Consider the following 16,796-nt stretch of genomic DNA (forward strand, 5'->3'; position numbering starts at 1 on the left):
TATCAACATCACCAGTAGGTCTAAATGAACATTTAAATAATACATTTCAAATTCTCTCTAGTCCTCCAAGGTTTTTATTTCTCCATCTGGAAACCACAGCTAGCTTAGCAAGAGAGATCCAAGACAAGCCACAGCTATTGAAGTTTGGCAGTTCTGCACATATATACAGTTGAGGATGTAAGAATCACACAAGGCCTATGACAATGAAAATTAAAATGTTACAAAATGGCCGTTATTAGTTTTTATATAATTCTTTGCCAAAGCCACTGGGAGCCACTGGAGAGGGGCAGAAGAGCCGCATGTGTCTCTGGGGCCACAGGTTGCCTACCCCTGTGTTAAATAAACACGCGTCCCCTTCAAGTACAGAGTTGGAGGTAAGACATGATTAAGCTAGCTTAGTGTAGATATTGGAAACAGGTGGAGAGAAACAGTTAGCCTGTCTTTGTCCGAAGTTTAAAAGTGCACCTACTAACACCTCTAAAGCTCACTGACACACTGTGTGATCATGACAGTTTGTGGTTCTAGACGGGGTCTCATGGTGTAACTGGTACAGACATCAGATTAATATCTTCTCACTTCATGCTCAGAAAGAAAAGATGTTGGACTATTCCTTTAAAGCTGCTTATTGTATTTCACCACAGACACATTGTTATTACTCTCTCCACATTTTTTGCTTGTACACCACCCCTATCCCCCCGTGAGATCCTCTGTGTTCTCCGTTCATGTATTTATCTGCCTATTCTCTCGGCACTGAAGGACTTCAGTTTCCTCTTTTACCTTGAAGCCATCTCCTCTTCCTCTGATTCTTCCCTTCTGTTCTCTTCTTCTAAGTACATCTCTCCCTGCTGTGCGTGCCCGTTGGGTTCCCCTCATAAATCAAACCTTCCTCGAGCTTATGTTTACACCTCTCCTCTGGGTATGTGTCTCCTGGGAAGGTGCAGCGGTGAATGCACTCGCGCACAAGTGAGCAGCAGGGGAAATAGCTAATCACTCTGGTGCTGTCTGACAGTCGGGGGGGAAACCACATGGAAAGACGTTCATCGCCCAGCTGCGTCTTGTGCACACCAGGCAGATGCAGAAAGAAGATACACAGACTCATGCAGACACATTCACATGTACTTAAAACAATACATTGTGCAATAACCCTGCTCTTTATCCTCTGTGTTGCAGTTGGTGTGGACAAACAGTGTGAGCTGACCTGCAGGCCTGCCGGCTATCGTTTCTACGTCCGCCAGGCCGAGCGTGTCAGAGATGGCACCCCTTGCTTCAACGTCAGCTCAAACGATGTGTGTGTAGAGGGTCAGTGTCTGGTGAGTGCATTTAAATCTGCATGTGTGGGAGATTTTTAGCTTCAGGTGTCTGAGCCTGAGTCCGTCCTGTCTAGCCAGTGGTTGACAAAGGCCAGAAGCTCTTAGTCTCACGTCTGGAGGCTGATTTAAGCCTGGCATTCAAATTCAGAGAGTCTCCAACCTTTTTTTTTGTTACCCTTCTCCGGGCCTCTCTTCTCTGTCTTTCCCTCATTCTCTCATCGGCGCACTCCTGTCTCTGGCATCAATCTCGTCAGCAACAGTTACCAATTTACACAAACAACGGTGAAATAAACACTGGCGTCACACGTGAAATGTCAACCACACTGGAGCAGCTTTTCTCCCCACATTCTCCCCTCCTCCCACATCTCTCTTGTTCCCCTACCCCACTTTTTTCCCCCCTCATTGTCCGACCCGTCACTCACAACTTTTCACCTTCCTCTCTTGCCAGACCGAGGGCTGCGATGGCATACTGGGTTCCGGCTCTGTGATTGACAAGTGTGGAGTGTGTGGTGGGAAGGAGAGCTCCTGTCGAAAGGTGACGGGAAGCTTCCAGAATGTCACAGTTCCCCTTGGTTACTACAAAATCCTGGACATCCCACCCGGGGCTACATTCATCAACATTACAGAGAGACGAGCCAGCCCCAATTACCTGGGTAAGAGCTAATACACACAGACGACATCACACACGCACACACTTTTAGATTGCTTACATAATACTGGTTGCAGCTCCAGTAAAAGAGAGACGTTGGTGAGGGAGTTTTGGGAATGTGATTTGGCCCGTGAGCGTGTGTGTGCACTGGCTCGAACTAAGACTGTAAATTTTGTGGCCTCACAGACTCCAAGCAGATAAAGCTTGTATTGTTAGAGCCCAAAAGCAACCAGTGAAGTGTGTGTGTATGAGTGTTTGTCCTGCTGTTTGGTAATGAGACGGCCGTTCAGAGTGTGTTTGTCCGTCTGTGTTTGAGCTTATGGGGGTTTCCTGAGAATTCATCACCATGTAGACTAAACAAGGTCAAAATAAGAAAAGAAAACCTAACCCAAATCTTGCTCCATTCCTCCTGTCTGTCCCTCTGACGCTCCACCCTCGTTTTCTCCAGCCATGAGGAGCGGCACCGGGGCTTCAGTGGTGAATGGGCGTTGGGCTGTGGACCCTCCGGGGGATTACCAGGCAGGAGGGACCACCTTCACCTACACCCGACCTAGAGCACAGGCAGATGGGGAGGAAGAGAAAGGCGAGTCCCTCAGGGCTCCAGGACCAACCACCACACAGCTTCAGCTATATGTAAGCACAGTGTTTGTTTAAACCCTGTGAGCAAACATGAGCCTGGGCATGGCAAAATGAAGCTGATGATAAGAATCAGACACATACACATAGACACATGTGTGTACACAGAGTGTTTCACATCTCTATAGCATTGTCGTAAGCCCGAGGCTATGCTCTCCTGCTCTGTGTCAAGATCTTCCAGATAGGCAGCATTATTTTAGCATTATGGTGGGATAAAGACAGCTATAGTAAAGCTGAGCCTGAGCCACATCAGACTATCCAGGACTTAGTAATAACAATTCTAACCTCAGGCTAAGATCTTATTAAAGAGCAGAACTCCTCTGAAGCGTTGCATCCAGGAGCTGCAGGGCAGGAGGGGGGTAAATGAGCGAGCATCCACCCAAGTCAGGGTTTGATCTCCGCTGCAATCACCTGCATTTTTAAGGCTTTGTGGGATTTTGAAATAAGACGTGGAAAGACTAAAAGTCAATAACTGCGCCAGTGGCACTGTGAGGCTGTTATGCTCATTACACACTGTAAATTGAATCAGTGGATGGATGGAAATAGAAACGAATCTGCTCTGTGTAGAGTTTTGCCACCAGTGGGAGAAAATTATAGTTTGTCTTGTGGGTGGCACCACAGAAACAATATGAAAGAAACAATAGGACATCTCAGGTTTTCTGTCTGTGAAGCACAAGTTACAACCTTCTCGAAACCTATTGTTTAATAAGAACTGAGGTTTGTTACCAGCTCCTGCCAGCATTCAACCACTTCAGGCACATCAAGAGGAGAGTGGTCAAGTACAGCTTAGCACTTATTGTAAGGTACTTGAAGCAGGGATCTTGTGGGTCATGGTCGGCATCTTAACTGCTAGCAGCTGGTTATTTTAGCTTAGCATAAACACTGGAGGTAGTCTGACTCTGTCCAAAGGTAACCACTGTTTATTAGCACATTTAAAGCTCAGTGATTAACACACAACAAGTTGTTTATTTAATCTGTACAAAAAAGGGTAAAAACAACATGTTGTGGTGTTACAGAGGGTCATGCATATCGCTTTATTCACTGCATTGTTATTGTCATGAATTGAGGTGAATCGTTTGAATCACTGAAGTTAAAAGTGCTGATTCTTCTCTTACCCAAAGCTTTACTCTTTTGTGGACACCTTTTTGACACCAGTTTTAAAGTTTTTGACATTGCCCAAACCCTCCTGTGGGAGGCAGGTTAACCAAATACCAAGCTGACCTTGTTGCATCTGCTACCCTCATAGCCAAACGTTGTATATTGTTACATCAGAACAGTCCTCACCCTTCAAGAAGAATGTCTCGTTTAAAATTACTCATCTCTCTTCTCCACTTAGAACAGAGGTGGATTTTAGTTCACGGGCCATATGGGATCTGATTTGATGGCAGGTGGGCCGGAGCAGTGAAACCATTGCCTAATATCTTATGAATAGCAGACAACTCCAAATTTTTCCCTTCTTTTGCTCAAAGAAGTACATTTTTAAAAAACGCTAATCCATTTACGAAACAGATGTCAAACAGCCTGCGATGTCTTCAGAAGAATAAATGCAATTTCAAAAATATTTCTCAGTTTTCCCACAGTCTACTAATCACTGTCATTTCATGTGCATTTTTCTGCACACTTCCACTCCTGTGTCGTAATCCTGACATCACCACACCAAACTAAAATGAAAGACAAGAAATGTATTCTGGTCAGGGTGAAAAAGCCTCTGAAGCAGCATTGAGACTCATTGGACCCTTTGGCAGGCTGGTTCTGGCCCCCAGGCCGTATGTTTGACACCCCTGACTTAGAAAAAGATCAATCACACAGTCCTAGGATCTGTGATAAGATTCCACAGAACTTGCGACCCCTTTCTCCTCTATATTAACTCTCTAACCTAGAGAGACATTTAATCTGATCAAAACCTCTTTGTGTCCCAGTTTTTTCCCTTCTGTCTCTCAAGAAAGTGTATTTTATATCCCGGGGCGGGAGGATGTTCTCGGGTGATGGGTGTGTTTTGTGCTGTCTGTGTCTGTGTTTGTTTTATGGGTTGAAACTGTTTAACATGTCAGAAAACTGTCCTCTTATTTGCAGTTAGTATCGTATCGGCACTGTCTATAAAATGTCTTCAGATATGTTCAGTAACCACATAAAAAAGTTAATAGTGCTGAAACAGAGGAGTCATCCACTGGGGACCATGAATTGGTTGTACCAACTTCAAGTTGATCTATCAGGCTGAGTTCCTCCCTTTCTAGTGTTCCTTGTGGGACCTTGAAAAACACATATGTCAATTTAAAAGATGATTTTGCAGGTCAAGAAAGTCCCAGTTGGTCATAAGTTTGTCGTAGTACCATTTAGGTCTGTGTGAAACCAAAATAAGGATAAGGATAAGAATAAGAATTCATGCTTCATATGAAAATAGACATAGAATGAACTAAAAAAACAGGGCCCCACGCAATTCAATATAAAAATACTTTTAAATATAATTAAAAACAGTCATTAAGGAGCCAAGAGAAAATTGTTGCTTAGGCCTCTGAAGCCGTAAACATAACAAAACCTCCTATTTCCCGACGGACACAGATTCACCACTGGTTGATGGTTAACCAAAATAAGCCTTTTTTTTATCTTAACCCAGAACGTCTTCCTACGGGTTTAACCTCACTGTGGGTTTCATGTGTGTCAGGCGCAACCCGAAGCTGCTGTGGAAAAGAAACCACCCAGCTGTGGCGCTGTGGGGGTTAACAAACACACACCGCAGTCTTTAAGCACAGACAGATTGAGCAACTGTCTGAATCATGTTGGCAGAAAATAGCAGATCCAAATGTTGTTGCCATGGCACTCCAGCTGATTAAGTTTAGGTGACCTTGACTATGTTAAGTCTTGTAAGACGGTCTGCAGGGTTTCATAATAAGAGGGGGAACACATAGTGACAAGCATACACCCTGCTGAGGCATCCTTGGGCCTGACACTGGTGCCCTGCCAGGCCCTTAGTGGCTGCTCTCTGACTCATCCTGACCTCTAAGTACATTTCTCTATGGAGAGCTGTAAAGCTGGTTTTGGGTGGTTCTTGTCATTTGCTACTTTTCACCTCTGTCTGTTCTCTCACCCTGTTTTGCTCTGCAGATCATTTTCCACAAGGAGAACCCGGGCATCGACTACGAGTTTTACATCCCTATGGAGAAGAAGGAGGCAGAGAGGGAGAGGCTGACAGAGAGGGAGTGGGAGGTACCCAGAGAGAGGCCGAGGGAGCGAGAGCCAGCGAGGGCACCCCTTCGCAGTACGTCCATCGCACTTCATCTTTCTAATTTCCCCTCTGCTGTTTGGCAGACCCTTTGACTGCCGAGTTTTCTGCATGTTTTTCACAGTAGCACAGAGGCGCTGCATCTCTCGGCAGTCATGTTCGGCACATACTTGAATCTTGTCTGTGGCAGAATTGAACTGTAAATCAGACATCTCAAGAGTCATTCTTTCCAAATTACTCAAGGAAACAAAACTGTGAACCATGAACATGACGGATGTGTTTATGGATTTGGATGGGTGTGGTTGCGGGCCAAGTGGGAGGGATTATTGTGCAAGTGTGTTTGTGTGTTTGTGTATGACCTAGATGCGAGGCTATCTGGTCCACGTTTGCTGTCACGAGACCCTGACCTCATCATGACATCGTTAGCGTCTGACTCACTACCTTCCTCCTGTTTTCAGTATTTCAACAGGCGAGTTTCGCCTCTTTCCTCATGCTTTATCACTGTTTTCTCCTCCTCCTCCTCCTCGTGTCTGTCTCCTCACGTTCACCTCGCTCTCCCACCTTTCCTATCCTTTCTAATTTGTCTTTGTGTCAATCTGTTTTTTTTCTTCTCTCCCAGGTCCTCTCACAGTGTCAGTTGAAGACCCTCTCCCTGCTCCTCCCCCTATTTCGGTCCCTTCTTTCCCCTCCTCCTCCTCCTCCTCCTCTAGCTCTGTGTTTTCTCCCCCCTCCTCGGACCGATGGACACCTGGAAGGTCACGTACTCGGGGCTCTGCGCCCAATAGGAATGCTCGCATCCCCCCTCGCACTGACCTGCCACCAGACACTCAGCCACCATTTGTATGGAGGAGAGGAGGACTCACAGAGTGTTCTGCGTCCTGTGGCAAAGGTCAGAGTTCATGTGATGTTTTTTTTAATTCATTACTCTGTGCATAAAATATTCCTACCTACTGCTGTTGGATAAAGTGATGTCTCCCCCCTGTGGCTCCTAGGTGCAAGTACAACAACATTTAACAGCTGGCCAACCTATCTTTCTGTCTGTCTCTTCTCAGGTTTTCAGAACAGAATCATTCTGTGTATAAACCGCCACACAGACGAAGAAGTCCCAGACAGGAAGTGTGACTCTGCAGCCAAGCCGGTTCCTGAGGAGGAGCCCTGTAACACATTTCCCTGCCCACCATTGTGAGAAAGCACACAGTGACTTTGAGATACACATCATATGCATTATATTATATATTTAGCTTCACAGGAAGTGGAAAAAATGCACTTTACTTCAGATGCCAGCACACTTTCACAGCTGATAATTCACACTGGGAAATCTTTCTGTACTTTGAGCATTTTAAGTCTGTTTTTTAAGACAAGAAAAAAACCTGTCAGTATGGTACGAAGGTATTTTCTTACTTTGTTCAAGTGGCGCAAAACCTGCCTCATTCTGTCTTGTCTCAAGATACAAGCACTCACTTGAAACAAGTTGATTTCTGCTGTAAACAGGGTGATGTTTCTGTCTGGAATTTTCATTCACAGATAGAAAGGACTCAATAAGATGGAAACTTGTTGCCACTCAAATCGAAAGTATGACTAATAGACAAAATTGGAGCGAACTTGTTCAATCTGCTTTTAGTTTGTGCCATGTTTACAGAGATCGGAAATCCCCACTTGAAGCGTTCTGTTACCCAATCCACACTGACTCCGTCTTCTGTAACGTCTCAGCCGTCTGTCAGCAGCAGCTTCTGTGGAGCTGAGTGGACAGTGGCTGGCTAACCTGGCTTCAGCGGTGTTTGTATTTATTGATTCACTGGTTTTATTTCCCTGCCCGCTGTAGCGAGTGAGGGGGATTTGCCTGTTGTGAAACAGCCGAGCTCACAGACAGTCTGGGAGCTGATCAGTCAAGTTCAAAACACATATACGGTGGGATATCTGTGATTTAAACAGCTGTCTATGCAGATTATCCTTAAATAAACATGGCAGAAATAGACATCAGCATAAAAAACATGGGTGTCTTCCTGAAACGTGCATCTCACAGAGTCGGTATGGACTGATTCATTTAGTTAAGTGGAAGTGTATCTTGGCAGCATGGTTAGCATAGTCGCCTCACAGGAAGAGGGTTCCTGGTTTGAACCCGGGGTAGAGGAGCCCTCCTATGTGGAGTTTGCATGTTCTCCCCGTGTTTGCATGGGTTTTCTCCTGGATTTCCGGCTTCCTCCCACAGGAAGGTGACTCTAATTGCCCATAGGTATTAATGTGTGTCTGTCTGTGATAGTCTGGTGACCTGTCCAGGATGTACCCTGCCTCCCGCCTAATGTTAGCTGGGATAGGCTCCAGCCCCCCTATGATCATAAGCGGTTATGGAAAATGAATGAATGAAAGGAAGGGTATCTGTTCCATGAGAGGTGGCAGTGATGAATGTCAAGAATGCTCATAAAAACACTTTCAGTGTGGACTGGCTTTGAGAGTGGTGTGATGACATGATGAAAAGCCAGGAGGATATCGAAACATGCTCGCAGAAATCAGAAATCCCATCGTTTTTGGATGATATTTGACATCATTGTCAGTGCATACATGATCTGATAAATGCATCTACTACTGACACACAGTATTAGATGTTACTGAAGCAGCTGTGTATCCGAAGACATCTGAAGACATGTGAGTATGTGTGATTTTCCCGTAAACTTCAACATGTGCCTCTCCTCTCTGTCCCCCCTCATTGTTTCTCTCAGCTGGGAGGCCAGTTCATGGTCAGAGTGCAGCGTCTCCTGTGGCCCCGGGATGCAGCAGAGGCAGCTCCAGTGCAGGCAGAGCTTTGGGAACCGCTCCACTATGGTCCACCCCCAGCGCTGTGCCAACCTCACCCCACCAGAGTCCACGCAGGCATGTCAGCTCAGCGTGTGCTCCCACTGGGAGGTCAGCTCCGATTGGAGCACGGTAGGTGAACAGCACTAGTATACGACTTGGAAATGCATCTGCAAATGAGTGTGTGTACATGCAAAAAGAGGCCAAGTGATGTATTTGAGAATCTGTAAACAACACAGATTAAAGGAGGGGGAGTGGGTGGGGATGGGTTAAAATAAACAAGAGTGTGTGTGTGCATGGATTTTTAATTTTGGCATTATGGATCTGTGTCTCTATCATAAATTTTTAAATTGCTTCATTAGGTCAGTGAACAATAATTTAAGCACTTTGAAGGCTGCTGCAGACGCTGTGCCATGGGTGGGGTTGCAACAAATATGTTCTTGAGATCATGGTTAATTTATTATTTTCAGTTAATCAGTTACATATTTTTGGTACATTGTAAAATTAAAATAGATATGAATCATAAGAAAAGCACACAGTTCTAACCAGCAAACATTGCTTCATATTTAACTTGTTTTCAAATTGTTTTAACTTGAGTCACGCGTTTCTCTTTTGTATTTATATCATGTTTCCCAGTCGTGTTCCTGCTCAACTAGTAGCTCTTTGGGAACAAATAAGGGTTTAAATGATTAATTCGACCTTTTTTGTCAACTAGTATTTGGTCAACTTTAGATTTTAATCAAAGTAAGGTATGTGATTTGTGTTGGATCTCTCAGTTTACGCCCTTTCTCTCATCTCTTTTCCTCCTTTTCATTTGTCACAGTGCTCAGTGGACTGTGGAGTCGGGAGGAGGACGAGGAGCGTGCGCTGCGTCAGCGATCAAGGAAGCGAGGTGAACGAAAAGGAGTGCAACTCCAGGATTCGCCCACGAGGAACTGAGGAGTGCAACATGGGCCCCTGTGTAACCAACTGGTACTTCACCGACTGGTCCAACACTGTGAGTAACACACGGACACACAGGAGGAAAACATCCACAGCACTTAACAGCAGTCCTCGACATGATCTTCCACTTTGTCCCTCAGTGTTCTGCGCCGTGTGGCCCTGGGGTGCAGAAGAGGGAGGTGGTGTGTCTGACTCGAGGAGGAGTCAGGGAGGGAGGAGGGGCAGGGGACTGTGTTGGGGATAAACCGGCAGAGATGAAGGCCTGCAACGGGGGTCCCTGTGTGCCGACAACCATTTGGTACAGCAGCCCCTGGACACAGGTAGGATAGATAGAGTAGGTAAAAAATGAATAGAATACAGTTAAAAGGAATTCATCTTGCAGTGACAGACTGATGTGAGATGTTTCTTCTTTTTCCAGTGTAATGTCCCCTGTGGGAATGGAACCCAGCGACGAGACATCATTTGTGTCCAGAGAATGGGGAATGATTTTTCTGTCATACCAGTCAGCGAGTGCGCTCATCTGGACAAGCCTGCCGCGGTCCAGGAGTGTGAGATGGGAGAGTGTGAGCCACAGTGGTTCACAACAGAGTGGAGCGCGGTGAGAGACGAGGGCAGAGGGAGGGGCAGGGTTACCACGGGTCTAGAAAGTACTTGGATTAAAAGAGGGCCTTAAAAGTGTTTAGATTTAGCCTACTTGAATCTCTGAGTCTTTGTTGCTTGTGTTGGGTATCTAGATATTAATGTAATGTAAAAAAAAATGTTATAAGATGCTAAAATTTTATTTGCACTACAGAAAAAATGATGTTTTCATATACAGTATAAACAGTCTGTCCAAGTCAAAAGTTTTTTGAACTTTATTTTTTACCGTCTTATTAACATTTGTATATTTATTTAGTAAATATAAAGTAATGAAAGGGACAGTTTTTGCTACTTACTGAATTTTATTGATGGTTTCAAAGTACAGTGCAGCTAATTCAAACACTTATATAATAATATATATATATATATATATATATATATAAGATAAAGTTTACTGTAGTTTTCTCTCACCAAGGGCCTGCTCAAGGGGGCATTTTTGGCATTGTTTTTTAGATTAGATTTTTTAGATTATTTTTAGACTGGTATATATGAGCATTTATGCAAATTATTATCCCTTAAAGAAGCAGTGTGTAAGATTTAGGATGATTTAGTGGCATCTATCAGTAAAGACTGCAGATTGCAGTCAGCTGAAACTTCCCAGTAAATCAGTGATTCTCTGATGCTCTGGCACATCACAAACAAGCCGCCTACCCAGCACTTGCAAATGTGTTCTCACCTTTATCTCTGATAACTTGTCCAAATCAAGCGAATTCAGTGATTTAATCTGGTAAAAACACTGAATAAAGTAGTTTCATATTAAAAAATCTGTCTTTTTGTGACACTCTCATTGTGGTAGTACAGCAGCTGATGCAAAAACACCCTGTGTAGAACTAGTGTTTGGCTTGTCCATTCTGGGTAGAGCAACATGGCAGACTCTGTGGATGACAATCCACTCTCTATGTAGATATAAACGGCTTGTTCTAATACCCCTTTTCCACCAAAATTAGTGCGTTTATGTGGGTTTTTTAAACATGTGTAAACCTGCTAGAAAATAGGCAATAGACTCCTTTTCCATCGCCAGGAGACCAGACCTGGTTGTGTTTCTTTTTGATGTGTCACTTTGGACGTCAGGCTGGAAAACAGGGTAGTCAACAGTAGAAAGCAGCATGGAGGCCAGTTAAAGTGTTGTGGTAGTTATGTCTTTATATATCTTTATATCTTACTTATTCAGTCTCTGTCAAACTCAGTGCAGACTAATTTGGGTTGATGTTTGAGCGTTGCTTGGGCGGAGACGGACAGCATTTTGTGTTGGTGCATCACTACATATCACCATTAAGGGGGCTACAATTAGTTCACCCAGGTGTTGTGTTTCCATCAATGCTGATCAGAGCCGGAGCCGATAAATTACCTGTTAATACTGAAGAGTCATTTGATGCGGGTGAGAATGGTGATTGTAACCTTTCCCATTACATTAAAAAGCCAGATGTTAGCAGGTTTTTTGTGCAGTGGAAAAGGGCTTAAGGTAACGAAAACAAAACAATTCTTATTTTCAGTTATATCCCTTTAAATCCTACACACTGGACCTTTAATTTCAAAATAATTTTTCCTTGACAGTCTTTGAAAATTAATTGAAATGTATCATCACAAAAAGATTGGCAACACTAGAAGGGCATCTGAAGAAGAAGAAGAAGAAGAAGAACTTGTTGAAATGTTTGCTCACACTGCTACAAATAAAAAATTATTTTAATCTATAACCATATTATTTACATCCTCTTTGTTCTCAGTGCTCACGTTCGTGTGGAAAAGGCTTACAGATGAGGGAGGTACGGTGTCTGACACCAGACAAAAAGCACAGCCAAGAATGTGACTTGGACACCAAACCTGCACAGGAGCAAATCTGCAACACAATACCCTGCAGTCCACAAGTCGCAGGTGCGTGTGTGAAAATGTGACCTTATATTTATGTGTGTCTTTTATAATTCTCACCATCAGCCTCTCTCTCTCTCCGCCTGTCTGCTCACAGATGAAAACTGCCGGGACAGACGTCACAACTGTGTGATGGTGGTTCAGGCCAGGCTGTGCGTCTACTCCTACTATAAGACCAACTGCTGCGCCTCGTGTACCCAGAGTGCTCAGCGGGCCAAGAGGCACTGACCAGCCAATCACACAGACAGCCCAGGTGTGCCAGAAGTCAAGGATGAGGTCAAAGGGCTGATCACCCCCGACATGATAAACCTGTAGAAAGGACAGCCCAGTGTAGACGTATTCCCTGTGATGGCTGTCAGATAACATTTAGCTATTTTCTCCTGATTCTTCAGGTAAAACACTGTGAAAGCAGCCGGTTCCTTTTTCCCAGTTCTCTGTATACGATCTCATATCGTCTATTAGAACCACGTACTCCACTGAGATTGCATCTGTTTACTTTGTGCATTAGCTTTAACAGGTTTGTAATGTGTCACACACGGGGCTGGGTGATGCATTCGCTGCAGTTTCAACTCTCATTTCTAAGGCTGAGAGATTATAAAGGAAGGTGCTCACTATGGACACAGCTGTGTTTCAACAGCAAATTTATCCTCTTTTTTTAAGATTCTCTTTAATCTACGGGATCTTAAAACAGACATAATTAGACATGCATACCACTAATTATGAAAAGAAATGTGCTGAACAAATAATTACCATGTGTGCTAGACAAACTGTGTATACTGTAGTGCTACGTGTGCTGAGGATCTACTGGAATAGATCTGCTGTGTGCACCCAGCTCAGCTAGAAGGATTTCATTAACATATCGTACGTCTTCTTCTGTTTGCCAAAAAATTCTCCTCAAGCGTCCTCTTATTGTCTAGTTCAGTATTTGGACAGATGAACCAAAGGAGTGGGGTGACCATGGCAGTACGTGACCAAATATATCAGAGCGGGAAGAGGTGAGAATCCTCCCAAACTAGAAGGATGATGAGACATGGACGTTAAAGATAGACTATGCAGGATTTTCCTGAAACAAATACAGACTCATACAGAAGTAATCCCTCTCAGTCTTCACTTATGACCCACTAAAAGTGTGTGGCGGTGCTTGTATTTTCTTATTTCCTTTTATTTTCTGTGCACAGGACGTTTATGGGCGTGTACCCTCGCAGTGCTCAGGTGAGGGCGGGGGTTTATGAAAAGGTAGCATCAGGATGTCAGACAGTAAGCAGCAGGCATCCAAGAGACACTGCACCCAAAAATTTTAAATGTAGCGAAGCAAAACGCCAAACAAGAATAAATCTAGGGTTGTCTTTTACTTTCAATGGCGTGTGTCTTTACAAACAGTAACCAACAATCCTGCATAGTTTACCTTTAAACAAGCAGCACAGACTCTGCACAGTCCTTCAACATATTCATGTCAGTTACATACACATGTAGTGATTTTAAAGAGGAAACAGACAACTTCTTAACTTTTCACTCCCTCAAATTTTTAAGTGGAGTTATTGTTGGTGCCGCTGCCACAGTCGACACACTCCCTTTGTGCTGTAAAATGAGCCGTAATTTTCCCAGGAGACCAAGATGGTGTCATTATTCTATAGCCATTACATATGCAATCCTCATTTACTTCATAATGATCAATTAAAGCTAAAGACTTGTCTGTTTCACTTTAAAGAGAGCTGCTGGTGTAAAGACTCATAGTTTTTTCTTTTTACTAAACTAAAGCTGCTGCTCACTGAATAACCGACACACACACACACACACACACACACACACACACACACACAAATCAAGTGATAAAAGACTGGTGTATACTTTTCTCCTTGTCAACAAATCACATGAAAAGACCAAACCAACAATGTGTGATACATTTTCTTTTGTTTTTTAAATGCTCAGTAATTTTCTTGAAACAGCTGGACAGTGTAGTTTTTACTGAAAAAAAAGGAGTAAATAATGTTTTTGTTAGGGACTATTTTCAGCTGCTGATTAACAGACATGGTTATAAGAGGAGTTTTACGCACAGAGAAATAAGCTCTTTGAGGCTACTCAGCCTATATGTGTTTTTTTCATGGGATTTCTTGACAATAGGAAAAATTTAAAATGTCGCCTTTAAACCATGAACTTGGTGATGCACAGGTTTGGAGATGTAAAACGATTCACTCCTCACTGGCCAACTCAGTCGGCAGATGAAATGTTGCCATTGTACGTTTCTGCAAACCACAGCTATGTTACAATTGCACATTATTATGTAGCAGATACTTTGAAGGCAATGCAGCTTTATTTTGTCAAGCACATTTCATACACAAGGGCAACTCAAAGTGCTTTACAGAGCAATACAATATGAAACATACAGAAAAGAGTAAAGAGAAAAAAGGTAAAATTGATTACTGAATGATTTACAATTTAAAAAAATCATAATTTAAATTAGCAAAAGTGCAGACAACAGGTGCAAACATACAAAAGTTATTTAAAATGATTTGAAATTTAGTTTAAAAATAAGGTTGCCGTCATTGCAGAGTGGCATAGGCAGTGTAAAAAAAGAATTTTTCATAGCTTTGGGACTTGTCTAACATCATCTAAGAGGTTATTCCAGGTTTGTGCTGCATGATAACAAAACACTGCTTCACCATGTTTTGTTCTGACTCTTAGGACAGTCAGTGGGACAGCCCCAGATGTCCTCAGGATCCTAGAAGGGTCATATGTCACAAGCATGACAGAGATTTGTTGGGTGCTGAGCCACAGAGTGATTTCTACACAAATGGCAAGATTTTGAAATCAATTCTCAGTTCAGTTCAAACTTTATGTTTATGCTTAACAGCACTGTGGTTAACTGTGGTTAGGTTTTGGCACAAAAAACACTGTTATGATTAGAAAAAGACCATTTTTGGCCTTAAAATACCCAGTTTAGGGGGCGGGAAAAGCAGTTATGTCCCAGTAATAAACAACCCCTTATGGAGCCTAAAAAGCTGTTGGAAAAACAGCAACTGGTTGCTAATAAAGCTGCTGGAAAAATAGCAGCGGGTTGCTGCAAAACACCCACGTTTGGTGCCTAAGAAGCGGCAGGAATCAACCCGCTTAACTCGCCAAAAAACAACCAGTTTTGTTTATTTGTTGGTCTCAAACAGAGGTCTGCGGCTTGGCAGGCGTCTCACCCCACCTCCACCTACAGATGACAAACTCAGCTCATATAATGTCACTTAAGAAACGTTCGTGCTTTGCAGAAATGTACAATGCCAACATTTTCTTCTGGCCACCGGGCTCCAGTGACCTAATTTTGCAATTTAGTGATCACAGCACCACGATGATTTGCCAAGGTATTAAAAAAAACCCTCATCTTTATATCCTCCCTGTTTCCTCGCCTCATCTCAATATCCTCTCTTTATGCATCCGTCATCACCATCTGAGGAGGAGATGATGATGAATCTGTCCTGTGAGAGTAGGTGAAGCCAGAATTAGTAAACCTCATGTAGACGGAGAAAGCTGCTGTCTTACGACAGTCCTTTAATACGTTAAACGCAGTCATTCTGCTCTGACCTGAGAGTAAACCTCTGTATATGTGTGTAAGTACTCTTTATGCTTTTTCTCTCTACTGTTGTTACTTTACTCTTTACACACACACACACACACACACACACACACACACACACACACACACACACACACCCTGCCCACTCAAAGGTGAGGAGTCTGTATATTTGTCAGATATGTTTTAATGTCTATAATTTCTTTGAACATAGTAGGTGCTTATGTTTTATAACTGAGTAGAGGTATCAGAAGTGTTGTTGTAGACAATTATCCAACATTTATCCACATCTAACTGTCATATAACTATTTTGCATTCGACAAGAGAATCAGTGATGTCGTCGTACTCGTGAGATTTGGATGTTTGCGTGCGTGACGTGTCTGTGTGCTCATGTATGTGCATGTGTGAATGTGTGTGTGTGTGTGTTGCGATCGTGGCTTTGAATGTGTCATTCTTGTCTCTAATCCCTCGTAGTAAAAAAATTACTTTTTATATAAAAACAAAAAAAGGATAGTAATTTATCTATTATCGAAAGAACATGTAATTTATTTTTGTTTTAAGAAGCTGTAGCAAATTTTCTTTGTTACCACCAGAGTTTATAAGATTGTTATTGTTGATACACAGACAGATTTTTTTTTTTTTTTTTATTATGCGAAAACAAAAAACTGTGTGGAAAAATTATTATCTCAAAGCTTCATTTTAAATAAAACAACACGAAATTAAGTGGTGTGTCATGATTGCTTTTGGGTGATGTAGCCAGCTTCCTCCAAACGATGGCGCTGTTGAGTCTTATACATGAGGGAACAGGCCCAGTTTGGTCTGCAGGGAAAATGCCTCTTTCATTGGGACAAGCTCTTTGTTTTTAAATAAAAATAGTTTGTTGAATTTGCTTGTGAGCTTGATGAGGTCATCCAAAATATGTTTTAATTAATGAATGAACATAATTATTTGACCAGGAAGTCTCTTGAGTTACTTTGGGCATCATGCAAGACCTGATATACAGGCAGATTTTCTGTTTCTGTTCTTATTTTGTTAGTACCAGCTGATTTCTTATCAGTGTGTTTTCTTATTTTTGCTCTGCTCTTATGTAAGATTAAATTTTACAAGTGGTCTGAAGCAGTGGTTCCCAACTGGTCCAGCCACAGGGTCCAGATTTCTCCTTACTCTTTAGTTCAAGGGCCACACAGT

The 16,796-nt window shown here is 42.9% G+C and overlaps 1 protein-coding gene across 1 annotated transcript in view; it reads left to right on the plus strand.

Moving 5' to 3' along the window:
- The window catches only part of adamtsl4 (ADAMTS-like 4), a 56,559-nt gene extending 40,228 nt beyond the window's left edge, over positions 1-16,331 (plus strand). Inside the window, exons 6-17 of the mRNA XM_033640604.2 lie at positions 1,171-1,310; positions 1,759-1,963; positions 2,408-2,592; positions 5,698-5,851; positions 6,435-6,704; positions 6,868-6,997; positions 8,533-8,737; positions 9,429-9,602; positions 9,688-9,867; positions 9,966-10,145; positions 11,911-12,058; positions 12,150-16,331. Coding sequence (XP_033496495.2) covers positions 1,171-1,310; positions 1,759-1,963; positions 2,408-2,592; positions 5,698-5,851; positions 6,435-6,704; positions 6,868-6,997; positions 8,533-8,737; positions 9,429-9,602; positions 9,688-9,867; positions 9,966-10,145; positions 11,911-12,058; positions 12,150-12,280 — 2,102 coding nt within the window. The 3' untranslated portion in view covers positions 12,281-16,331. The remainder of the gene's footprint in view (positions 1-1,170; positions 1,311-1,758; positions 1,964-2,407; positions 2,593-5,697; positions 5,852-6,434; positions 6,705-6,867; positions 6,998-8,532; positions 8,738-9,428; positions 9,603-9,687; positions 9,868-9,965; positions 10,146-11,910; positions 12,059-12,149) is intronic.
- The last annotated feature ends 465 nt before the right edge of the window (positions 16,332-16,796 follow it).

This window comes from Epinephelus lanceolatus, chromosome 10 (assembly GCF_041903045.1).
Source record: "Epinephelus lanceolatus isolate andai-2023 chromosome 10, ASM4190304v1, whole genome shotgun sequence".
Taxonomy (NCBI): domain Eukaryota; kingdom Metazoa; phylum Chordata; class Actinopteri; order Perciformes; family Serranidae; genus Epinephelus; species Epinephelus lanceolatus.